The sequence below is a fragment of the Canis lupus genome, chromosome 6 (assembly GCF_011100685.1).
Source record: "Canis lupus familiaris isolate Mischka breed German Shepherd chromosome 6, alternate assembly UU_Cfam_GSD_1.0, whole genome shotgun sequence".
In the NCBI taxonomy this organism is placed as follows: Eukaryota; Metazoa; Chordata; class Mammalia; order Carnivora; family Canidae; genus Canis; species Canis lupus.
Genome location: NC_049227.1, coordinates 51,281,307 through 51,307,686, shown reverse-complemented (window position 1 = coordinate 51,307,686; position 26,380 = coordinate 51,281,307). Strand labels below are relative to the sequence as shown.

Genomic DNA, 26,380 nt, shown 5'->3' with positions numbered 1-26,380 from the left:
GGAAATGATAATTTATATTAAACTTTATTGTGTCAGTTAAAAAAATTGTCTTGGCCAAATTTCTATTGAATTGAAATGATTTGCATTAATTCATCAATGCTTATATGTATTAGAGCTAGAATTTCAGACTGAAGATTAAAGTCAGTTAATCTTTTTCTAAAATTTGTTTTAATTTTATTTTTTAAAATTTAATTCCAGTATATTTAACATACAATGTTATGTTAGTTTCAGGTGTACAATATGTAATAGTAAATCTTTTCCTCTAATAAAATCACTAATATGTTTTTGTTCACATTAAAAAAAAAAGCTCAGAGGTAGTGCTACATCTGGCAGTTAACGAATACAACATACCTTTTCTTTGCCAAGCTATCTTTCTTGTTTTTCATGACACTGAACAGTCTAACTAGATTATCATTTCTCCCCAACCATTGTTTCTGAAATTTCATAAACACAGTAAATAATTTCTTTTAATTATATAATTTTTAGTTTCTTAATGAATATTAAACATCCAAGTGTAGTGTTATTTTTTTTCTTAAAGTAATATGGAAATGATACCTGAGGTGTAGCCACATGAACGTAGTATGCAATGTTATTTTTTTATTTTTTTTATTTTTTGCAATGTTATTTTTAAAGCCAAACTAAAACATTTCATATAAAATATAATCCAGTATTTGCATAGGATTAAAATGCTGATCATTTTAGGGGTTAGCTTACACATAAATATGATTGCAGCAACAATAAAAATAATTCAGTGAACACATACCCAGAAATCGTACAGTTCGCCGCACCAGTGGATTTATATAGCAACAATCTCCAGTTAAAATAGTTTTCTCCTGGTTTTCAAAATCCCGTGTGGCCAGTTGTAGGCAAAACACAGCAGTTTCTCCAACTATTATCTTGCAAGGAAATAAAAGGTTAAAGAACATTAGAATTTAAGCAGTGTAAATGAAGAATAATTTTATAGAAAAAATGCAAAAAAGTAACTCCTCTGAGTGATAACAATCTCAATATAAAACTGAATCATATTTACTTAACTAAACCCTTTTATTAGAACCTTATCTCTATGTGTACAACCCATATTTCTCTCAATTCAAGGGAGTATTAAGCTGATAAATTATGAATCCAAACGGACCATTCCATTTTTGTATGGATTTAGTTAAAAAAAATTTACAAAGGATCTTTGCTTTAAGGATGCACTCATTTATTTTTGGTATGTAACTGAATTTCATGTTTTATTTTTAAGGGATTATGTCTTGCTTAAATTTGACAGTGCCACAGAAATCAATGAATTTTCTGATGAAAATTTTCTATGAAAGTATTCTTGAAAGGATTGGATAAAGACATCCTAAAGTCAAATTATATTAATACTTTTATAACAAAAACCAAAATCAATTCACATGTGTTTGGCTATGAGATTACCCCTTGCCAAAATCTCATTATTTTATTCTGTATTAATGACAGTATTAAAAATTACAGTCATTAATATATTCTTTATACTTTAGTATAACATATGTCATTTTAATCTTTATAAAAAAATGAAACAGAAAATACCATATTGTTTTACAATTGAAAAAACCAAGACTTGGAATTCAAATGAATTGCCCAAAGCCACAGAGCCAATAAGGAGAAAAATTAGATTCTGGTACAGATTCTTTGCTCTACTATGCTGATTTATTAAAGGACCTGCCTATCTTCCCTTGGTATTTATACCATTTGCAGTGGTTTTCATTCATGTCCTTTAAAATCATCCAGCAAGGTATTAGAGTATGTGTTAATATTCCATTTTATGAATAAGGAAATGAAGGCTTAGGGAGGTTAAATAATTTGGTCCCCATCAAACCAGTCAGAAGCCAAGCAGAAATTGCTGACTCTCCCCCAGATCTTTTGACTCTATTTAATACTATGATCAACAACACTAGAAATATGATTAAGAGAAAAGAAACTGGAGCAAATGGTATGTTGCCTAATTTGTCATTATTAAGGTTAGTTTTCAGTACGTCTTGTCTAGGTTAAGTAACGTACTATACAGGGACATTGCCTGGAAAAATGCTTTTGGGGTCTCGATGAAAGGCAACATCTGTATTATAGGATATTCAAAATTGCAAGTGGGAGATACAGGAGTTTATAGGAGATGAAACATTTAACCTAGTTCTACTCCTACATGGGTAACCGATTATAAAGCATTTCTTAATTTTTATTCTTTCTAACTTTTCCTCTTTTCTTACTATATCTCTTCTTCCAAGGAGTTCAAGTTTCAAGATTAAACCAGAAGATGTTGAGCTGAATTATAATAAAGAAACCCAGTCTTGCCTATCTGGTAAGACTGGATTGAATTAGGAAAGGCTAATTTATAGTTTATAGCCTCCCAAATCCTCCTGAAATTTTTAACTTTGATAAAGTAGAGCAGGTGTGTGGTGAAACAGTTCACCTGACCTGAAGAGGCACAAGAGATATTTTCTACGGGCTCATCAGGTGCCACCACGGCCCTAAAAGAAGCTAACTAATAGATAAGCTGTGTGCTTGACATCTTCTCCTCCTTTCTGAATCACTCTTCTGCTCTTTGAAAGAAATTACTGAATTTTCAGTTTCAACTACTTCCAGGTCTGTTTTGCCCCACAATGTTCCAAATTCAAAGAATCTATCACCTACTCCACATCATGAGCTGCCTGGCTCTCAGCCTAATTCTAGCCTCCCAGCCTTCTCTTCTCCACAGCAGGTACCAGTGGGTCTCCACTCCTAGATTGGCTCCACTCCCTAGGACACTGACCCCCCAACTTGGTCTGTTAGTACATGCTACATGACATTCCTTAGAATACAACAGATACCCAATAATTCTTACTAAATGGATGCATGAATTCCATCCTCATTAGATCCGAGGTCTCAGTCAGCCGCTGACCTTTTGCTGGACTCCTGATAACCAACTTCTTTCTGCCTTGTTCCTGTGATGAAGGCTCTACCTTACACCCTAGTTTCTTCCTAAAACCAGATCCTGTGTGCTCATCCCTGACTTGATAACTTGTTTGGTTACCAGGATCCTACCAGACCTGCCTTGTTGGGACCCCTCTTCCCAGGGCTACTGTTTTCCTGGTTTTCCTAATGCTAACCTCTTGCCTGGCTGCATGTCAGCACATTGCACGTTTCTGAATTCCCTATTTGTGTCTTCAGCATATCTGCCAAAATGCTGTCTCAATCAATACTGTTTGGCTGCTACTAAAAGAAACTCTCACACTGGATTAAGCAAAATTGGAAACTTATTCTAGGGTTGGAGGGTTATCTCAGAACTCGGAGGGATGGGTCTCAGGATCAGGTCCAGAAATGGAAATTCCTCAGAAGTTCAAGCAACTACTCTCATCTCACTCCCTATCTCTGGAGTCACACTGCTTCTCAGCTCTTCTCTTCTCAGCTCATTCTCTGAATGACTGATTCATTCTTCTCTTTCTGCAAGCCAGTTCTCCTATTTCCTAGCATACATGAGTGCCCCAGAAGTTTCCAAGAGCCCTGTTTTAAAATGTCAGCTCAGTTGAGGGAAAGTTCAACTAATTAGATTTACCAAACCCCAACTTCAAATTCCCAGGGGGTTCAGTTGGGGACAGGTGTCTATTTTGCTCCAATTAACCAGTTAAGAAGGTAAGTCATGGTGTACGAAAACTGCCTCTGTGGGTGGAAAGCCTAGTTCTCAAAAAAAGGGGAGTTGCAGTGAGGTCTATTTCAACTCTTATCTATCCCATCTTGCTGGACCTCTCCCCACGCTAGTTCTTTCTCTAGCCCTTTCCACCATGTTCTCTGGATACTGCATTCTGTGTGCTACTGGGACTTCATCTCATCAAATGTAGGGCCTAGACCCTAGTGTCTGTTTTCCTCCCATGGCTGTGTCTATGTCACGTGCTCTAGTTCTGCCCTCCTCACTGTGATACCTGTGCAACTCCTCATCCAAATCATACTCTCTCTTAATCTCTCCACCCATCCCAACTTCCTAAGTCAGAACTCCCATTGTTTACTATCAGCAAATTCACGTAGTAAAAATAAAACCATTTTTATTATGATGAATACTTAGATACCTTCTGAGTTAAGGGTTCCATGTTAGGTACTGCTCTTTTAAGAAAGCTTTATCATCTAGTTGGGTGGACACAGATAAAATAATTTATAAAGGTTCGATGCTGAGTTTCACTTCATTGGACAATAACTGCCAGTAGCAAGCACATTTAGGAAAAAATGTTACTGAGTCACTGAAAGCATCTGTGGTATCAGTAAAACGTGCCACTCCGATTCTCCTGCTGCAGGGAGGTTTTCCAGCTCATGGACCCAGCTGCTGTTCCACTGTGATCTCACTTCCTGTAGGCTCCATTTAGTAAATGACTAACTAAGCATAGTGTGGGTACTCAGGAAAGCCTATTCCTCTGAGATGTGGGATACCTCCAACTAGCAATTTTGACTTGAAAACTGCCAATCAGCCTGGCCAAGGCTTTCTTGAAACTGCACTGTAGTCTGAGGTACTTGCTACCCCATTCCCCTTCCTTCCCCCTCTCTTTCACAGGGGTCACACCTCCATACTCTCCCAGCCTTCTCTGGCCTACCCCTCCTCAAATGTTTATCTTCTACAGATGTTTCTCTTGATAAATCTCTTGTACATCTAATCACATTTGGTACTTTCTTCTAGGAGAATTCAAAAAAAGCACAGCATCAAAGAAAACCTGATTACTTTTAAAGAAAAGGTAAATAGATGTTATCAGATAGATGAAAAGGTTTTAGACACAAACCACACCAGGAAGGTAATGTTGGAAGAGGAGTGGAGGTGGCCCTCCTCCTGGTAGCTCTCAACATGACCCAAACAGAACCAAAGTAGATGGAGTTTGCCTCGGAGGCAAAAGCTCTCATCTGTGAATTACAAACCTAAATTCTATGGTGCCGGGCCTTTTATTTTGGTTCTTTCTCTCTTGCCCTGTCAGAAGTCTCCCTGGAGGACTTTATTCTCCCAAAGGCATTTCCAATCCCTACCACTCTAAGGAATCCTATTTCTCTCTTCCCCAACTTTCAGATGCAGGTCTCCAACCACCTCATTAAGTGATAACATCTCAACATGCTCAGATCTGTACATTGAAGTCCTCAGAGCCTTCCCATCCAAAACGAAATTCATCTCTCTCACTCTAAGCCTCCTGCTCCTCCGTGTCACCATCTCGGTTAACCCACCATCCTCCATTTGGGCACTAAAGCTTGAACTCTCACACCATGTTACACCATGCTGACTCCTCTGTCCCCTCATCTGCCTCTCTCCAGCAATTGCTAACTCCTGTTTCTTTTATATTTTCATTATATTTCAAATCTGACCATTTTTCTCTGGCCATCAAGACATCTACTGCCACACTGATATATTAAAAACAAATATGTACAATCCAAATTTCTTATTTATGATGTTCCTGGGTGTCTTCAAAGACAATGGGATAATAGGAATTATCATAAAAGACTGTTTATAGCTGAGCCTAAAATCACCCTTTTCAGCTTCCTCCAACTCTCTCTCTCTCTTTTTTTTTTAGCTTCCTCCAACTCTTACAACAGCCTCCACATGCCATGTTCTAGCCAGAGCTAAACATGTAAATTCCCCCCAACATGCCAACATGTCAGGCCTTTCCATACATCCAGGATTTTAGACTTGGTCCATCACTTAGTATAGCTTGGTAGGCAAGGCATAGTTCTGTGCTTGAGACATAATTTAAATATTGCCTATTCTTTGTGCCTGTTCCTGGTGCAACCTATCCCTTCTCCATGTTCCAGTGGCATTTTGTACATTTATTATGGTACTTTTCACATGATTCTATAATAATCAGCAATATCAGTCTCTTCCACTCAATTGAGAGCTTCTCTGAAGCAGGGACTGTAAGATGTCTACCTTTATACATCTACGTGAAAGCATAGTCATAGGCAATAAATATGAATGGCTGTACGTGTGAATGAAATCCAGTTCAATCTGCCCATTTTATAGATAAGGGCACCTATTCGGAGAGAAATAAAGAAGTTAAACGTGCCTGAATCACAGTAACTGGCACAGCCAGAATCTGAATCCAGGTTCAGAGGGATTTTTACCACAGCTTCTGCCTAGAAACTTGTAAGCTTTTCTCAAACTTTTCTAGGTTAAGCTAGCCCACCCCTCTCAGCCTCCTGCCCTCTATTCACTTCTCAACAACCAGGTTACACCCTGGAGCTCTGCCATGTTCCTAGCAATTTCTACAGTTTTAAGGGGACAGTATTGGGGCAGAGAGCACCTCACAAGGATCTCTACAATCCTGAGGTCTCTAGGCATAAAAGAACAGAGTTTAGAAAAATGCTTTCCTGATCCTTTTGATATAAAATGCCAAGCTTCCAATAAACACCAAAGGAGCTTTATGCCATCCTTTCTAACTCTGCTGTTATTTCTCTGAGATTCCATTTTCAATGAAATTTCTTCAGTTTCCTCTGCATACTCTCAGTTCTTTTTTTTTAAGATTTATTTGTTTATGAGACACACACACACACACACACACAGAGGCAGAAACACAGGCAGAGGGAGAAGTAGGCTCCCCACAGTGAGCCTGATGCGAGACTCAACCCCAGATCCCGGGATCACGCCCCCGATGCAAAGGTTGAGCAGATGCTCCACCACTGAGCCACCCAGGTGTCCTTGCATACTCTCAGTTCTTATATGGAATGAAGCACCTGGTGGTTTGGTTATTTTCTCACCATCATCAAGAAGGAGTTCTTAATCTGGAGTCACTGGCTGCCACTCTCATCAGATTCCCAAAGCAGTTCTTGGATAAAGAGAGTAACTAGTTTGCTTTCTTTTTCTGGGAGTAGGAGAGGAGGAAACATGACAAGTAGAGGGCACGGAATTCAGAGACAGGGATGCTAAAAGCCTTGTCACTTCATAGTTTTCCTTGATAAAATTTTCTTTCTTCTATCAACTAATAAATGAAAGTTGTTTCCAAAGACAGCTGAGGTAAGGAACACGGGCTGGTAAGGAACATGGCCCCTCCATCTGCCTGCCTCAGCTTCCAGCTGTCTATGGAGAGCAGAGTGAGAAGGGAGCAGAACATAAGGAAGAATGTCTGTGGCCCCACTGGGGTGAATCCGCCACTGGCATTCCATGGATCAGCTGTTCATAGCTCTTCCACCTTAGCAAAGTTCATTCTTGCTAAAAAGTTCATTCACTGGGACAGAAAAGGAAAAGAAAAAAAAAAAAAGACATACTGGAAGAGAAAGTATAAATTGGCACAGTAAGTACACAGGTGTCGACCCTCACTTCATTTCTTGCATGTGCCTTCCAGTTCCCTTCATCTGGGCTCACTAACTCATCACACCCCCACTCCTCCTCTGCCAATAAAGGAGAAAGCTCTGGCCTGATCCTTAGTTCTACCGGAAGCCCTTAAGCAACCCCTGTGGAAGGTTGGTGGTGTCTATTCATGGTCCTTGTAAATCTGATATGGAATGTGATGATGCCCACGAAGAGCTTAGGAGCTGGTACTAAAGGACCCTCATTGTTTTACCCACCCAGCCAGGGTTGTGTCTGAGCAACTGTGCTCTTCCTTGAGTCACAGTCCCCTCCTAACTGCAACCTGACTGTCTCTGTGCTTGGAGGCAAGAGCTGTGCTCCTGAACCTCAACCCGTCTGGTAGACAGAAGCCTTACATTCCACAGATCTTCCCATGTTTCCTATTATACCCCATTCTCTGATTGAGTGACTCCATTATGCTTTATTGAACTCAGTGTTGACATTATAAAATCCCTTGAGCCCTACCTTGTTTATGAAGCAGGACCTTTCTAAATGACCCATCCATGTCTCTATCCCATCTTTGAGGCTAGAACTGGTGTGTGATCCTATATCTTATCCATTGTCCTGCTTGGCAGTGAGTAAAAGCCCCATTTTGTAGATGAATAGCAACAGACAAAAATGCAAGTGTGAATCATAAATCCCCAAATATAAATGTTTAAATGTTTGTTATAAGGACATAATGTTGCTCTCATGCCTCAGTTCCCAGAGGCTGACCCTCTAGTATCTATATTCCTTAATGACAAAATACTGTAAGTTTTCTCAGGAAGATGAAATCACCGTAGACTTTCATCAAATGCCAAACTCCAAATAGCTTTATGTTTTCATTTATAAAAACCCAATTAGAAATTCCTCTCTCTTTCAACTGGTGATGATTCAAAGATATCCATGCATCATTGGTTTGAAATTGGTACAAGAAAACCATTTCAGACGTAATGCAGCAGTAGAGGTCATGCAATTGTTGTGATGGTATTTGGCATGTCTCATGCGCTTCAGCTATATGTGAAACAATATCTGAAAAGCAAATTTATCCATAAAGGTAAGGTCACGAGACAGACTTAAAATTTAAAACGTAGGAAGGCACTGGGCTTAGATTTAGGCTCCTATCAAACACACGGTGTATTCTTGGTTATTATACAGGAACATATAAAGAGAGAGCTCATTTCCCATCATCAATTTCAAGCTAGCTAAGGAAAGTTCTAAGCTATACCAAGGGGTAAAAAGCTACACTGGGTACTATCTCTTTAACTTTGTGTTATGATAACAGAGAAATTAAGGTTTCTTCAGTGTCTATATGTATTCCAGCACTTTCGCTAAGTAAGGCATTGCTAACTTCTTGAAACATAGTCTCTTAGTGGAATTGAGATTAGGAAAAAGAACTAATGGAATTCAGTAGAATTGCTGGAGAGGCAATATAATGAGCGATACAATAGTAACATGGTTAGTAATGTAGTTAGTGACACACCATCCCTCCCCACAGGTAAGAAACTATGGTTATGTTTTGCTGTAAGTGTATATATTTCCTAATTTGATCACAAAAACTTGTGTTCTCACTTTCATATTATAAAGTTGGCTTGGGAAGGGGCTACCTATCTGGACCAGCGTTCCCTGCATGCCTGCTGCTAGGTGACTTACACCACAGGAACGTCAGGATCAATGATGTGTGTCAGTTTCAGATGGAGAGGAAAAACCATGTGTCTTCTCCATGTTCTCTCCCCATCTGCTGCCTAGAAACAGGGAGTTCTCTGGGCCCAGGAGTTGTTGGTGCCGTAAGACAGAAGGAGTCAGAGCCCCCCAGCCAGTAGTCCTGTGCTAGACTGCTACATGAGCGGAAGATAAACCCTAACGTGTGAAGCCAGTGAGATGGAGGGGGTTATCTAACAGCAGTGAGAACTTGCTAATTTCCTTTTCTTCCCCCCAATAAAGAAGGAATGAGTGTCAGGCTCAGTTTTCAGCAGAAAATAATACTTAGCTAGAATTGAAAAACACCAGGGACGCCTGGATGGCTCAGTCAGTTAAGCAACTGACTCCAGCTCAGGTCATGATCTCAGGGTCCTGGGATGAGCCCCTTTTCAGGTTGCATGCTCAGTGGGGAGTCTGCTTCTCCCTTTTACCCCTCTCCTCACTCATGTGCATGCGAACTCATGCGTGCACTCTGTCTGTCTGTCTCTCTCTCAAGTAAATCAAGTCTTTGGTGTGGCTGGGTGGCTCAGTTGGTTAAGCATCTGCCTTTGGCTCAGGGCATGATCCTGGGTTCCTGGGATCCTAGAATCAAGCTCTGCAGCAGGCTCCCTGCACCGTGGAGTCTGCTTCTCCTTCTCCCTCGCTGCTCCCCTGCTTGTGCTCTCTTGCTCTCACTCTCTCTCAAATAAGTAAAAATCTTAAAAAAAAAAAAAAAAAAAAAAAAGAATTGAAAAATACTGATTTTCAGTATATTCACTTTGTGGTTACTTTCTATTTACCAATTGATATTATTTCATTTATGATAATGGTATGTTTTCTTCTACAATTTGTTAGTAAAGTGGATTGATTTAAAGAAAAAATAAGTGATAGTTGAGGTGGTATGCAGCTATGAGAGAAGTCATGAAGATGATACCCCAAGAGGCAAATTTGGGAAATATTTAACATATAATAAAAGCTAACTTAAAGCTTCTGCACAGCAAAACAAAAACAAACAAAAACCCAATATGCTAACATCATGTAAGCCAGAAATGCTGCTTCTGGGTATCTATCCAAAGGAATTGATATCAGGATCTCAAAGAGATATCTTCACTCCAATGTCCATTGCAACATTATTTACAATAGCTAAGATGTGGAATGATGTCTATGGATGAGTGGATAAAGAAGATGCAGTATATACAATTAAATACCAGTCATGAGAAGGAAGAAAATTCTGCTGTTTGCTACAGCCTGGGTGAACCTTAAGGCATTTTGCTAAATAAATAAATCAGGCCAAGAAAGACACATATTGCATGGCATCACTTATATGTGAAATCTAAAAAAAAAAAAAAAAAAAAAAAAAAAAAAGGTTGAACTCATAGAAACAGAGAGCAGAATGATGGTTCTCAGGGCCTAGGAGCTGGTGGGGAAAATGAAAAGATACTGGTCAGAGTGCCTGGGTGGCTAAATCAGTTAAGCAACTGCCTTCAGCTCGGGTCCTTGGATGAGCCCAGAGTCAGGCTCCCTGCTCAACCAGGAGTCTGTTTTTCCTCTCCCTCTGGACACCCCTCCCCCGACTGCCTTGTGTGCTGTCTCTCAAATAAATAAGTAAAATCTTTTATTTATTTACTTTATTCATGAGAGACACAGAGAGGCAGAGACACAGGCAAAGGGAGAAGCGGCTCCATGGAGGGAGCCTGATGTGGGACTCGATCGCAGGACTCCAGGATCAGGCCCTGAGCCAAAGGCAGACAGACGCTCAAATGCCGAGCCACCCAGGCGTCCCAACCTTTTTTTTTTTTAAAGAAAGATATTGTTCAAAGGGCACAAAGTTCCAGTTATGAGATTAACAAGTTCTGAGGATCTAATGTACAGCATGGTGAACGTTGCTGTAAGAGTAGATCTTAAATGTTCTCACCACACATACACACAAATGATAATTATGTGAGAAGACAGAGGTGTTAGCTAATGCTATGGTGTTAATCATTTTGCAATACAGAAATCTATCAAATCAACACATTGTACAGGTTCCTTAACTTATGTAATATGTCATTATATCTCTATAAAGCTGGGGGAAAAGGATTGAAAAGAAAACTAACTTACATGCATTTACTAGGTATTAGGGATTGTTACTAAGTGCTTCGCAATTTAATCGAAAAGCCCTATGATATAAGTATTGTTATTAAAATCCAGCTACAGAAAAAAAAATAAAATAAAATATATTTTTAAAAAATCCAGCTACAGATGAAGAAAGAAAGGCACAGATAGAGTAGATAGAAAGAAAATAAGGCAGAGATAAAGTAAACTACCCAGTGCTGGGTATAGACTGAAGAGGCACATCTGAACCCAAGGCAGTTCATTTTCTGAACCCCTGGTCTTAATCTGCACACAGTAGTAATGGTGGTTAGGACTGCAGCAGGTGGCAACCAGAATGCCCCCATATCCTGGGGGGTAGGACAGTTTTAGTGAAGCAGTGCGTCAAAAGGCAGCTTACACAGAAGGAAATGAGGCCAGGAATGGACTTATTCTTTTGAGTGAGGGTTTGCAGTCTTTAGGAGACTCCTGTTAAAATGCAAATAGCAGGGATAAGAAACACATGAAACTGTTACATCCACCAGTGGGTGGGATAAGTTTATTAAATCATTTTTTATTTTTAAAATTTTTTAATGATTTTATTTATTTATTTGAGAGAGTGAAAGAAAAGGAGAGAGAGAGAGAGAGAGAGAGAGAGCGCACAGAGGGAGAGGAAGGAGTAGGTTCCCTGCTGAGCAGAGAGCCTGACACAGGGCTCAATCCCAGGATCCTGAGATCATGACCTGAGTGGAAGATGGACACTTAACCCACTGAGCCGCCCAGGTGCCCTTTTAAATCATTTTTTAATTGTGAAGTCAGAGGACAGGTGTCAATTTTCAGAGTGCTCTATGGACAGTGGTTTTCAGATGTCCTCAGATCAGCAGCATCAGCAGCACCTGGGGACTTGATGGAAGTGTACACTCGCAGGCCTCACCCTACTGTCTCAGAAGTTCTGGGTATAAGGTCCAGTCACTTGTGTCTTAAGAAGTCCCCCAAGCTCTTTACAGGATATTTCGAGGGGTCTAAAAGTCCTGATTACCACATTTGGTATTTTTCAGAGATTCTTTTAAAGGAATTTCTAGATATTTATTTGAACAAACAATTATCACATATTTATATTATGCAAAGACCTATTCCAGGCATTGTGATACCTAGAATGGGATTCTAGGTGGGACTGCAGAAGGCAAGGTTAAATGAAATCTAAAAAAAAAAAAAAAAAAAAGGATCCCGAAGCTCTTGCTTTCCACATGTTTTAAGAGAGCCTTGGAGAGATGAAGTGTCCTGACAAGACACTCAGACACTCACTGCTCAGCACCCCAGCACATGCTCATCCTCTGGCTTAGAGTATACTGCACTTCTCACTCTGGCTGACATGCAGGAGGTGCCAGAGAAACTTACAACATATCTGCCAACACAGACACACTCACTAACTATACTAGTGAATGAATAAAGAAGAGAGGAGATGAGGAGTAAGTGCGGACTGGGGACTGAACACGCAAGTGACCAAACATGGTGTTCCTTTCCGGAACACTCTTACAGAAAGGTATCCAGTCTTCTTCAACTCCACCTAAGCAGTGTGGTCAATATTAAAACCCTCCAGACCCTGAGGAACTAGCTAGAGCACAGTATGGAGAAGTACTACCTGGAATGTTTTTGCTCTAAGCACTGGAAAGGCATACTTGTCTCTCCAAAGTAGTGTCGTAGGAACCTTTGCCTCAGTGTCCTCCTCTGTAAGATGAAGATAACAGAAATAATGCCACCACAGGCTGCTCTAAGACTTAAATGGGTTAACTGTTATAAAATTCTTAGAACAGGAGCTGGCCCAGGGTAAGCACTATGCAAATTTTAGCTATGATTAGATGATCTTGAGATTCTTTCCAACTCAGATATGTGATGGGTTCGTGCTCATGGTAAGGAAATCTGGGACGCTGGGAATAGTATAATATAGTATTTTGACACATTGGGATAATGTGAAAGTTCTGACACTAATCTTGTAGTGCATGTTGTGTGTGGTTGGGGGTCAGGGGGTGGGAAACAAGTAGCATGATCCTACAGAAAAAGAAAGCATGGTCTGCCTAACAGCAAGGTGCAGGTTTACATTATGCACTTTTTTTTTAATAATAATAAGTTTGTGAAAACTATTAAAAACCTCTTTTCCTAGTTAATTAAATTTTCCATAATCTTTATACTTGCCCAACCATTCACACGAAGGTAGTGAACATAAGCTATAAGAAAAATGAATTATGAGAGCACTACAATTCAGTTATTTTGCATACTTGTAGTTTTGAAAAAAATAATATATAAGATCAAATTCTTCATGTTCACAAACCTACTGTAGGCCACTACCTTTATAATGTACCTGTCATTCCTCAAAAGAACTAATTCATAATTAATAAAACTGCTTAGACCAGATTGGCTTCCTTTCCAAGTCTTCTAAAATGCCCGTTAAAATTAATTCCCTCTGTTCTTTATCACAATATAATAAAACATGATAAAACTTAAATATTCTGTGGGAATTTGAAATAATGGAGTTTCTAGACATAAGCTGTTGAAGCACAAGCAATAATTAAATGTCTCTAAATCAGTGCTTACAAAACTATGTTCAGCAGGATGTTAAGGGATTTTTAGGGGAGGGAAGATATTCCTGGTTTCAAAAAAAAAATCAGCTAAAAGTTATAAACTATAATCCTTCCCAGAGATTCACAGGGCATATTAGCACATTAAGATTTAAAATGTCTAGCTGCCCCTTGATGGCATTATTTCATTGTCTTTATTTTATAGATGAAGACACTAAAGCACAGAAAGATCATATGGTTTACAAGTCATTTAGCTAGTATGTTACAAAGTCAGGATTCGACTCCATGCAGTCCAGTTCTGGAGTTCAACTTGACCTTATAATGTTTTTCTAAATCTTGCTTTATTTTAAGAAGCATCTGGTAATCAAAGCCTTCTTGTTTGAACTTCTGTATTTAAGAGGGCAATTTCCTCCTAATTAGCTTTCCTATAGGACCAAAAGCATGACAATCTGCTACAGAAAACTACTAAAGAGAACTGAAGTTTACTGCCAAGTGTTTCCCAAACTTATTTGATTTTAGAAATCTATGATTTAGGGACAATCCTAAATATCATTAAAGCTGATATCCCAGAAACACTGAGGGGAGTCAATAAAAGCAGGTCATCTCCTTTTTTAGAGGACAGAAATTCACATTTAGGAAGGATTAGCCAGTATAGTTATTTATGATAATCGAATAAAAGAATTAGGGCTCTTCAGAAAGAAAAAGGAAAAATGTTAAAGGCTAACTTCATAAAGTGACAGCAAACTCATTTGCCACTTCCCTGGTTATTAGAAAGAGGAGAAAATAATACTTCAAAAAAAAAAAAAGAGAACAAGTATTAACTCACACAAGGAGAGAGGAAAGTGTTATTCTAAACAGTGACACAGATGGGAAATAAAAAGGCATATAAGTAGCTCTTTGAGATGTTATTCGTGCAGCACAAAGTGGCCAGGGAACCACAGTGGGATTTACCTGACCTTTCCGATCTAAGACTCACATTCCTTTCTCTACAGTACAGAAGATTCATACTTTTCCCCACTGGACCTCCTTGAGGTATCTGCTGGCTGCTGAGTCTGGGGAGAATTATCAAAGAACCTGAGCCAGTGTAGGAACTCTTCATAATTGCTCGTAGCAGACAGTAATTCTACCTCTTTTCTTCTCCCTATCTTTTTTTTTTTTTAATGTTTATTTTCTTACTGGTTCTGAAACTTGAGACTGCTGCATGGTTCAGATTTCTACTGTACAGTTGAGGTTTCTTCTGTATCAAAATCTAAGTTTCTGTTATTCAACAGGACTGAATGATTAGTGGTCACCTTCAAGTGCCTTATCCCATTAAGGGACTATGCACTCAACCGACTAACTGTGAGACTCCGGGTAACACTCCTTTCCATGGCTTTTGAGGTGACAGCTCTGCCTGGGAAAGCAGAAATAGTATTCCTTGCAATTTCCAATTCATCATACAAATCTTTCCCTTGAGGCCATCTTCTTCCGGTTTTCTTGGCTTTCATTTCTCTCATCTTTAAACAGACTGCCAGAACAAATGTCTTTTAAGGCCATTCATTTTTACTGGAAAAAAAAATGACTAGACATTTGAAGGACTTTATTTTTAAAACACTTTCACAGAAAGAGTAAATGTTGATTGCATAGGAAATCCTTATACTTTGCTAAGCCATTAAAAATGTTTGATGAGAACGCACAAAGAAAAGCATGATTGAGACCCAAAAATAAATGAATGAGATGAATCTTGGAACATAAACTCATTTTGCAGTCTGGTCTCATTTGTTTTTGGTATGAGTGCAACTTTGCAGCTTACTGTTTCATGGTGTATTAGGAAAAGGTATAATTATCATTTAAATGTGAAACCCTAATAGCTCTGGTTCAACTAAATTTATTAAGCAAGCCAATTTAAAAGTTTCCAATATATAACAGGATGTACCTTTTACAAAACTGATTATTTATGATCTCAAAAGCCTTTAAATTAAGCTTATGATACATATTATTTATTATATAAACTCATAAATATATTCCATTTTTTAAAAGCGATATATGGCACTCACCATGGGCCAGGTGCTGTTCTAAACACGTTACATATACTAATTTGATTTGGTCCTCACAACTGCCCTATGAGGGAGATATTACTCTTCCTTCTTATAGATAAGGAGATTGAGGCACAGAAAAGTTGAATAATTTCCCCAAGATCCCACAACTAGTATGGCGGGCCTGAGACTCAAACCTCAGCAGCATCACTCTAACTTTAATATTATCCTCATCATCAAAGATTTGTTCAGGAATGGAGTCAAAGCTCTTTATGAAGCACATATGAACTCACTTTATCACTTGATGTCAACCTTGACATAATATTTTGTTAGTTCGTTTTATTTTAGGAAGAAAAGTCTGACAGTTAAAGCCTTTTATCTGAACTTTGTACTTATGAATATAATTTCCCCAATATGCTTTCCTACAGAAAGCACAAATATGGGAATCTATTCTTTAAAAAAAAAAACCAGCTAGATAAATAAAGCTTATAGATAAGACACTCCAACAAACAATAGCATGTATTCAAACAACGAGTAAAAGACAGAGTTTATATGGGTTGACAGAGTGCAATTAGGCTGGGAATACTAATTTTCTAAATGTGCCCCAACCTGCTGCAACTTATTTGTAGAATCAGCCTGTTACTTCAAAATGTTATTTGGAAAGATTGAGGATGCAGTGGTTTGGTGGGACGTTCAGATAATATTAACAGGATGTTCATTTTAAGGAAGAGAAAATTTTGAGGAAGAGTTACAGATTTATGTTATTTCTCAAAGGCATAATGATTAAATATTCATTTGGAGAAGTTGAATAGAATAGTAGAACCCTATAGAACTAATGTGAAGGTCTATTGACTTGAATTATTAAGAGGGGGAAAAGTATGACTTTGAAGTTCACTATCTCTTCCATATATAACTTACTCAGTTTCTATGCTATTTCCCACCAGCACTCCTTGCAAGATTCAGATGAGCTTTCACAGGTATTTGAACATGCATGTAAAAAATTTCCGTTCAGGTAAGACTAACTTTGACTTTTACACTTGGAAGGAATTCAATCTTATCCAACCCCTTCACCCTTTAGAAAACTTGTTCAAATGTCCAAACCATGCATAATCTTAGATTCTGCTTCTCTATTGAGTCCTATTGTGGGCTGTCTAAATATTTAGAGTCATCACATCTCAGCAGTTAGGAAGAGTGTTGATGAAAACATACTATGCCAGTTCCATGCCCTCTGGCATCAAGGTCTGTGACTCTGAGCAGCAATATCTAATGAAGGGTTTAGAAACAGTATTTCTCTACTCTGTTCTATTTTCTTTTTTTTTTTTTAAGATTTTATTCATTTATTTGAGAGAGAGAAAGAGAGAGAGAGAGAATGAGCCAGGGAGAGGGGCAGAGGGAAAGGGAGAAGGAGACTCCTTGCTGAGCAGGGAGTCCAATGCGAAGCTTGATCTCAGGACTCTGAGATCACGACCTGAGCCAAAGGCAGACGCTCAATTGACTGAGCCATCCAGAGTGCCCCTGCCCCTGTTCTGTTCTATTTCATTCAGAAACAAAATGAGTCTTTCTGATCCTTTTATTGCATGGAATATTTTCATGTTAATAGTGTTGGCTCCTTCTCATGTGGACCTTGGGGGGGGTGGTGCTGGGTCCCTGTGGTTCCCCCATTGAGACCATCTGTGTTGTGGACCAGTGACAACACTTCAAAAGGTAGAGCAAGCCCCCATCTGTGCTACACGCTACTAATTTTCAGATGCTCTGGCTTCCACCTCTGACTTTCCCACAGAGGATCCTGGGAAGTGTCGGGCCTGAATAGACTCTGAGTGGGAAGAATGAGAGTCCTGCCATGGGCATGAGAGAAGAGGATCTTCAGTTAGCAGTCTTTCTTTCCAAGCCCCCCTTGGTGCCATAGCACATTTCAAAATCATAGTTTTTTGACCCATTGTTTATCACATTTCACAACTGGCAGACATTTTGAGAACTCTGCAATTCAGTACCAAAAGGTAAACTTGTAACAGGTAATTGAAATCCTGTGAATATTTGAGTCTTATGAATATATGACTCAATGAATATAGATTGGAGTCCAATGAATGAATATAGGACTCAAATACTTGGAAAAACATTCCCTCAAAAAGCAACAGGAAACAATTGTACTTAATGAGCAATTCTGAGCACAGTTTTCTGGCCGGCAGTTTTAGATGGCTATTAAAATCTCAATCAAGTTTTCTTTCAAAATCTTAATTATAATCTCTCCATATGAACTCAAGCAAAATAGTATTGAAGTGAACCTGTTATGTGTAGTGCTGATCATTTTAAATGTTTGTTTAATATCAGTATTTATAATTCATGACAGCATTAGAATATTCAAATGAATTAAAATTCTTCATATCTGAAAGAAAACTAAACCCCTATTTAATAAACATTGATTGAACCCAAACTTACATGTAGCAGACACCGTCGTCTATCTAACCAATGTTAACTGTCCATCTGCCTCATAGAGCTTTGATTTTGTTCAGTTATCAACCTTCTCTATTACGGTCGTGGTCTTCAGGGAGTTACCGCCATCCTGACCCTCAAAGGATGAATGCTTTGTCAAGTCCTGGGGGCCTGGTGGCTCCGTCTATGACTCATTTAGGCCTGGGCATGAGATGAAGTTGCGCCCAAGGAGGATGAGGAGAACTCTGCTAGGGATAGTGCTTCCAAATAGGGGTTCTTGCATTTAAAAAGAGACTCATGGAGGAAGTATTCTGCTAGACATCATCAACTTTGCACGTGATTCCAGAACAAGGGTGGTCATTGTGCAATCATGAGAGGAACCACCAAGAGCAGAGCAGACACATATTATGTCAGAGTGGAAAGATAAGAGAAACCTGGATCTTTGATCTGCTGTTCAGATACTGAATTAGACATTTTTGGGCCATCCTAATGGCATTCCCTGTTGTATGACATAATAAATTTTCCTTATTGTTTAAATGGTTAAGTTGTAGTTTTCTGTTATGTGCAGATGAAAACAATCTAATTGATAAAAGACTATAGCCTTGAACTTAGTGATGAAAAAAATCTCATGAAAGTTGATGCTTTTTACATGGCACACGGCTTAAAAGGATAGAGTTATGTTTACCAGAAGCAAAGTTAAATAGAGCGCAGACTGGAGAATAAGACTGCAAGAAGGAACAGGAGAAAGAGCTTTACAGGTAGGGTGACAATATAGTTTATCATCCAAACTATTACACTTTGGAGTGTGAAATAAAAGCTTAGTAATACTAATATCAAGACAACAGGAATAAACCGGGACTGACCCAGGCAAACCAGGACACATGGTTGCCAAAATTATAGGACACAGAACATAAATAATGCCTTGGAGGAGGGAAAGTATGAGATGTCCTTGAGAGAGAGTAAGTGGCCCAATTTGGTTTGCAATGTAGACTAGATGGGAGGGCTGATAGGAGATTATATTGGGACGGTGATGTAAATGCCTTGAGATCCAAGATAAGGTTAGTACTTCATTTTGTTCACAGCGGGAGGCTATGAAATTTCTGGGCAGGGGAGTGGTGTGATCAGACCTATGCTTTGGGAAAATCAATCGGGAAGCAGAGGAGATGAGCAAAAGGGGGAGAAGTCTGTTAAGTCACTATTGCAGTAATCCTTCTAGGTAATGAGCCAAGCTTATAACAGTGGGAAAAACAAAGGGAAACATGCCAATAATGAGGACAAAAGGGCAGAAAGAAAGAAAGGCTTAAGGATAAATTTTGAGACTGCCTACAATTGTGGAGTGGGAAATAAAAAGAGAAGTAAACAGAGGACATAGAGCGGGAGTGTTCTAGAGTCTGAAGAAAATGATCTCGTCAAGGAACCCAGGAAAGAAGAGACTTTCAAGGAGGGGTGGGCAGGTGGTCCTTGATTGGTGCTTCAGTGCCGTAAGGAAATAGAGGAAGTTAATGTCCAAGCAAGAAGGTTGTTGGTGACCTCCAAGAAAGGGTTTGACAGTGACAAAAACAGGGAATTTTTTTGTGTTTCCTTTGCCTTTCAGAAAACCTTGTCAGTGGAATCAGTGCAGCAATTCCCCAAACCATCTAACCTTAAAAGACCTGACAGTGGGTTCAACTGAAATAATGAAACCATTTTGGTGAGTAGAAGGTGGAGCTCTGACATGGCTTACAGGTGTGTCATCCTACTTCAATCTCGGCTCTGCATCACTCTCTTCACAAAGCCAGAGTCACTTCAGTATGCTTCTATCCCTTCTGTCCCCAATCCTTAAGCTCAGGTCTATCTGATCTTTGAAAACTCTGACCTTAGACAAGAGGGATTTACACAGCTTCAGCCCAAGGCCTGTGATTCAGTATCAAATCTCTGTTGCTAATTCTGGCCTATATTTGATAACGAAAGTTATACATTGTTCCTGAAATGCAATTTCTATTTTGTGCCTGATTTCTACTAGCTGATCTCTGTTCCTGAGGCTCTGTTTTAGTCACCTAGTCAGAAACCTCGTCTCCCTAAGGAGGAGACTATCTGTTCCCATCTGTCTTCCAGGCACTGGAGTTCTTCTGCTTAACTCTATACAGTGGCAAAGTCCCTATTCTCTTACTTGGCAGCAGACCTTCCTCAACCCACCGGCTCCTAGAGTCTTAGGCGTTGCGTTCCATCCATAACAGACTATGCTTCTACTCCCCACTGGCCTCCCTGAAACGCTTTCCCAGAATCCCTGTCTTCTGTAACTTTTCCTTCCACCGCCCATGTTCTGCTGTAGGACCAGGTGCCCAGAGCACCTTTGAGGGAGTCTACCTTTCTGTGTGTCCATTCCTCAATTGTTTCGATGTCCCAGCGCTTCCTGACTTAATTCATTCCACTGGGTTACAGATTGGGCGTCTGCCTTACCTGATACATGGTAATAGGTTTTTTAAAAAATCCAGTCTCACCTTTGCAAAGGGCATCAAGGAGATGAGAAAAGGGGAAGCTTATGTCTGTATTCACTACAAGTGAGAGCACTAGTAACTTGGTCCAGAAGAAAGAGATTCTATACTACCCTCATCCATTAATAAAATTCATGGCATGTGCTTCGTGTACTTGGAGATATACAGGAAGCAGAGAGAACTAATCCATGAACACAGATTACAGCAGCATATTTGTTGCCAATATTTGCAGTATGAACAAAGTTGTCAACAATAATATTTTGATGACAATACTTGAAATAAAGGTACAAACAAAGCCCATGTGTAATGTCAAACAGTAAAGTGTTAAGTTCTCTCTCTCTTTTTTTTTAAGATTTTATTTATTTATTCATGAGAGAAACAGAGAGAGAGAGAGAGAGAGAGAGAGAGGCAGAGACACAGGCAGAGGGAGAAGCAGGCTCCATGCAGGGAGCCTGACATGGGACTTGATCCCGGGTCTCCAGGATCAGGCCTTGGGTGGAAGGTGACGCTAAACCACTGAACCACCTGGGCTGCCCAAATGTTAAATTCTCTAGATGTCTATCTAATCTGATCTGATGGCTCTGGTAACTGAGCACAAACACAGACATAAGCTTCTCTCTCTCTCTCTGTTTTTTTTTTTCCTTAAGATTTTATTTACTTGAGAGGGAGAAAGACAGAGATTGCATGAGTGGTGGGGAAAGGCAGAGGGAAAGGAAGAAACAAGGGAGAGGAAGAACAGACTTCCCACTGAGCAGGGAGTCCAACACAGGGCTCAATCCCAGAGATCATGAGCCCATGGTAGATACTTCACCAACTGAGCCACTAGGCATCCTGACATAAGCTTCTCTTGATAGGGCTATTTGCTTGGAAAGGGATTGGCTGGAATCCAGAAATATTAACATGATCAGAACCTTTCATAAAATGAAGAGAGGAATGCTTCCCCATTTCCAAGACAGCTGGGCCCAAGCTCCATTACACCACAAAGAATAAATAATGTGTCCTCTTGAGGATGGTGATGAACATCATAACATTTGTCACTTTCTTATACAATTTTCCCACTGCATTGCAAGATACTTTTTATCATTTAACCTCCATGTCTAGCAAGTTGCCTAGCATATAACAGATATTCACTAAGAATTGTGTGAATGAATGAATGAATATTTGATTGAATAAATGATAGAGGAGGAAAGAAAGGAAGAAAGAGAGGGAGGAAGAAAGGAGGGAAGGAAGACAGGGAGGAAGGAAGGGAGGAAGGAAGGAAGGAAGGAAGGAAGGAAGGAAGGAAGGAAGGAAGGAAGGAAGGAAGGAAGGAAGATGGTGATAGAACTACAGTCTTTGGGCACTTGTTGCCACCATGTGTGCAGGAGATGAGACATAATCCTATTATTTAGAGAAAAAAAAAGCAAAAGCAAGAATGCCTAAACACTACCATGATTAACCTTTCTCCACAACTTCATTAACATATACGAAGAACTGGCAAAAGGAAGAGGCAACGGGGAGAGTCTACACAGGATCATAAATCCTTCCCTCCCACAGCAAGACAATATGGAAAGGAAATCTGTAAAATGCCCTGATTCAAGTTTAAGCTTCAAAAGTACTCTAATATTTCCATACCTCCCCAACCTTGATGAAAAAGAATATTCTATTTAACGAAGTGTTTTAAAAATCATATTTGAAACAGTTACAGTAAACCAAGTATTTGTTAATTTGAGAAAACATCTTCAAAAATCTATTCAGGTGTGTCTTCTGAAGTACAGATCAAAATGGTGCATATCTATTCAACAGTATTCCCACAATTAGTGAAAAAGTAGACTAGGAAATGATGAAGTTTCTTTCAAATAACAGGGGGTGGGGGGGAAAAAGTCTAGATCTGCCCTGAGAATACAGTTTGCCACTCGCCTTAAGTGCTCGGCTATCGATCACTCAAAAGCTGGCTGGTAAAAATTGGGATGCGCTGTAAGTGAGAAAACATGTACTAGATTTCAAAGACTTTGCACAAAAAGCCATAGGACATAATTTATTGGTAAATTTTTATACTGATTACATGTTGAAATATTTTGGATATACAGACTTAAGTAATATATAATTAATTTCACCTATTTTTAATTTTTAAACATTAAAAATTGTGTTTACTATAAAACTTAAAATATTATTTGCATCATATTGCCATTGGATAGTATGGGGCTAGATTCTATTTTTGCATCCCCTGGCCCATCATCATTGTAGGTGGCTCAATAGGTCCTGGGTTTCCAGAGAAACCAGAGCAGATGGAAGAGCTACAGAGGTATCATGGGTATAGATTTTTAAACCTTTACTTAGCATGCAAAACTGACTGGCCTTCTAAGGTAGAAGTATAACATCAGACATGAGCAGAGCTTTTAGAAAACTTTCCGTCATGTTTCTTTATTATATTATCTTCATCTTTAAAAGATAAAATGGTCTGCAATAGGGATTCCACTAAACAACTGAGCATACATTTGTGGGTGGATTAAATAAACACACGTGAAAACTCTAGTGTGCTGTGTGGGTATTTGACCGTGTGGGTAAATGACTGTCCTGTCATTTGTCATGTTCCTGAATTGGACAGAGTTCTGGCTTGGCAATCACATCTGAGGTCTAACCTGCAACAACCCATTTACTACCCGTTATTCCTACATGTTCTAACTAAAACAGATCAGAGAAATCAACTCACAAAATCAATCTACCTTGATTGGTTTTTTTCCTACCTTCCTTTCTGAAAGCAATGTTATTATTGTTTCTTTAGACATGTGCTAATGTATCTACGATTTCTAACCTAGCTTTTCTTGGCCATGATTTTTTGCTGATCAACTAGGATTCTCAGGTAACCTTTTTATAGACATCAGCTATTTAAATGCAGCAAGTTCAATAAACTTTTTTTAAGTGAACTAATCCCTTCCTTTATCTAGCTCCTCATCTTGACATTTAGGCATACCTTCTTCCTGGTATGTTTTTATCAGGTTAGTGTCCCTGTGAGTGGCTAACGCTTGTAGATAATTTGCTAAGGAGGGGTGGCTCTCTTTTCTTAGGGAACTATCCTCTTACGTAGAGAAGGCTCTCAAGAACATCTATATCATATATAGTGTGTACGTATACTATAGGGTATGAAGCTTTTGGAAAGTACTTGTAAATCAGTCCTGTAAACCAGTAACCAAAGAACCAAGGAATGTTCTTTCAAAATGCCCACGCAGAACTCAAACAAAACCACCTCTGATGTTATGACCCATAAAGTAGGTCATGAATATAACCGGAAGCAAAAGTTGTAAAATCTTTTTTTTTCTTTTTTTTTTTTTGTAAAATCTTTTGACGGCCCCAAACTTTTATCAAGCGTAAAAGGAGAAAAGCAGAAATGAGCTTAAAAATTCCCCCAAGGTCTACGATGGCCAAGTCTCAACTATGAATTCCTGACTCTTATCTATCTTTAAATTACCAGAATCTATTTCCTGGCACCGAGAAGACAGTCAATGAAAATTTCCTGAAAAAAGAAAGGGAGGAAGGAAGGGAGGAAGAGAGGAAGGGAGGACGAGTGGGAGGAAGGGAAAGAGACATAGAAAGGAAAAGAGGCTCCACTTTGTTGATTCGCGAACAACGTAACTGCCACCTGAATGGACGGTATTAGCTATGACAAATGTAGGATCTGACAGGACACTTGTGTACCTGACACCGTGGCCGTGCCTTGGTGCCAGTGTGTCCTCACCCCTCCACACACTCATATGCAGACAGTTCGTATGGCTTAGAATTCATGCCTCTGCTTATACTTTTAATATATTAAAAATATTTATTCATATCACATATCCAGTGGCAGGACAGCTTTATTTTTTATGGTACTATGAGAATCCACAGCCCTCTCATTTACATTTTTATCATTTCTGTATATTTGGGATCCTACATCAATTAAGAATAATTTGGGAAAAGCAGAATTGAAAAAAAGGAGATATGAAAAGATGGCTAAATACAAATAGACCCCAGGTAAGATTATAGTACCTAATATATATTTTTTTCATCTCCATCCTATTTACTGGTCTAGCTTTTTTCTTTAATTCAAAACATCCACAAGACATACATTTTTTCTGGTTGTTTATTTCAAGCCATTATTATCTGGATTCACTAGCTGAATACGTTTATATTTTTAGACCCACCTCATTTTACTTTATAATGCTACATTTTCAGTTGGCATCTCAGCTATTTGATGTTCTTCTGGGATTCTTATCTCATCCCTTAAGCCTCCTTTGCTCCATCAGTGGTGGTTCATTGTTGCATTCAGACTAGTCCCTATTACACATAAATTATTGCTCTTTTCACTTGCTCCTAACTCTGTCCTTCTATAAATTCTTTATGCAGCCAAAGGGACTAAATAGAGGAAAAACTCCTCCTGGACCCCCTCAATACATCATTTGCGCGTCACTGGAGGGTGGTAGAAAAGGAATGGGTTTTAGAACCAGGAAGACCCTTCTGGTTTCAAATTACTTAATTTTATGCAAATTACTTTTGATTTTTTGAGTCTCAGTTTTGTCTTTTGCAAAAGGATGATGATAATACAAAATGATAGAACTGCTGTGAAAATTAAATTAGCCTCTCCCAAAATTAACATGTGCAAAAGCATTAGCTTCTAATACAATGAGCACCTACCATAAGAAAGCTGAGAATCAATGAGGTCAAGTAATTACACAAGTTAGCAGTAGATCCAAGATCCGAACCCAGGTAATGTCTGATTCTAAATCGACCTTAATAATTATTAGTTCTTTTTTCTCTTCCAACCGAATCTAAACATGCCTGTCCCTCATGGACGCATCCTATCATTGAGTAGCCAAAATGCCATGTTCCCAGAGAAGCTTTATCTATAGCCTAAGTCAAAACTGATGATTTTCTTTGCTAGGCTACCACAGCATTTCACTAGCTATTCATTAATACATCAAACTGTGACTTAGTGCCTCCTAAATCTCAGTCACTCCTCTAGACCTGGGATGAGTTTTCGAAATGTTAAGGTTACATCAGCATGAGCCTGCACCCCTGCCTGGACTGTAAACCTCCTGAGGTCGGGAGAGTCCTCATTATTTTCACTCTGGTTACCGTTGTCTTTATTCACTGCAAAGTAGGTTACAAACAAAGGTTTAATACATCAGGGACACATTCTAATTAGATTAATTAATTCTGCCACTGTTTGGGCTGCACGACTATGAGCAAATCTAATTTTCCTAAGCCTGGATTTCATCATCTCAACATGATTACAATCTATGTTGCATTATTATTGTGAGCCATTCTGTGAATGACAGAGCCTTACACAAATATAAAGGGTCATGTTGTTGCTACTGCTGGTGTCTCACATTAATGAGTGCATGAATATCAGAAGGAATATTCTGCAGATCACTTGTGCACTAGCAGCTGTAAAGTCCAAAGTCTGGTTCCACACCAATGCTTTCTTAATTCCATTAGCCCATACCTGTTGTTTAGACTCTGCTCAGAATCGGTTTCTGGGCTCTGATGGCCGCCTGCTGGGAAGGGGTCCTGGTCCTGCCTGCTGGTGATCCTGATGTGGGCTGCTGACCCCCAGCACTGTGGACTGTATGTGTAGGGCCTCATCCCACAATCCTGTTCAGTTCCCCAGGTCCCCTGGACTTGCCTGTTCTGACCAGCCCACCCTGTCTTACTCATGTGCACCTTTTTTTGTTGTTGTTTTAAAGATTTTATTTATTTATTCATGAGAGACACAGAGAGAAAGAGAGGCAGAGACACAGGCAGAGGGAGAAGCAGGCTCCATGCAGGGAGCCCAACGTGGGACTCGATCCCGGGTCTCCAGGATCAGACCCTGGGCCGAAGGTGGCGCTAAACCGCTGAGCC

At 39.3% G+C, this 26,380-nt stretch overlaps 1 protein-coding gene across 1 annotated transcript in view; it reads right to left on the bottom strand.

Annotated features, from left to right (window-relative positions):
- Positions 1-26,380, bottom strand: part of PLPPR5 (phospholipid phosphatase related 5) — a 123,985-nt gene that overhangs the window by 81,684 nt on the left and 15,921 nt on the right. Inside the window, exon 2 of the mRNA XM_038541236.1 lies at positions 764-896. Coding sequence (XP_038397164.1) covers positions 764-896 — 133 coding nt within the window. The remainder of the gene's footprint in view (positions 1-763; positions 897-26,380) is intronic.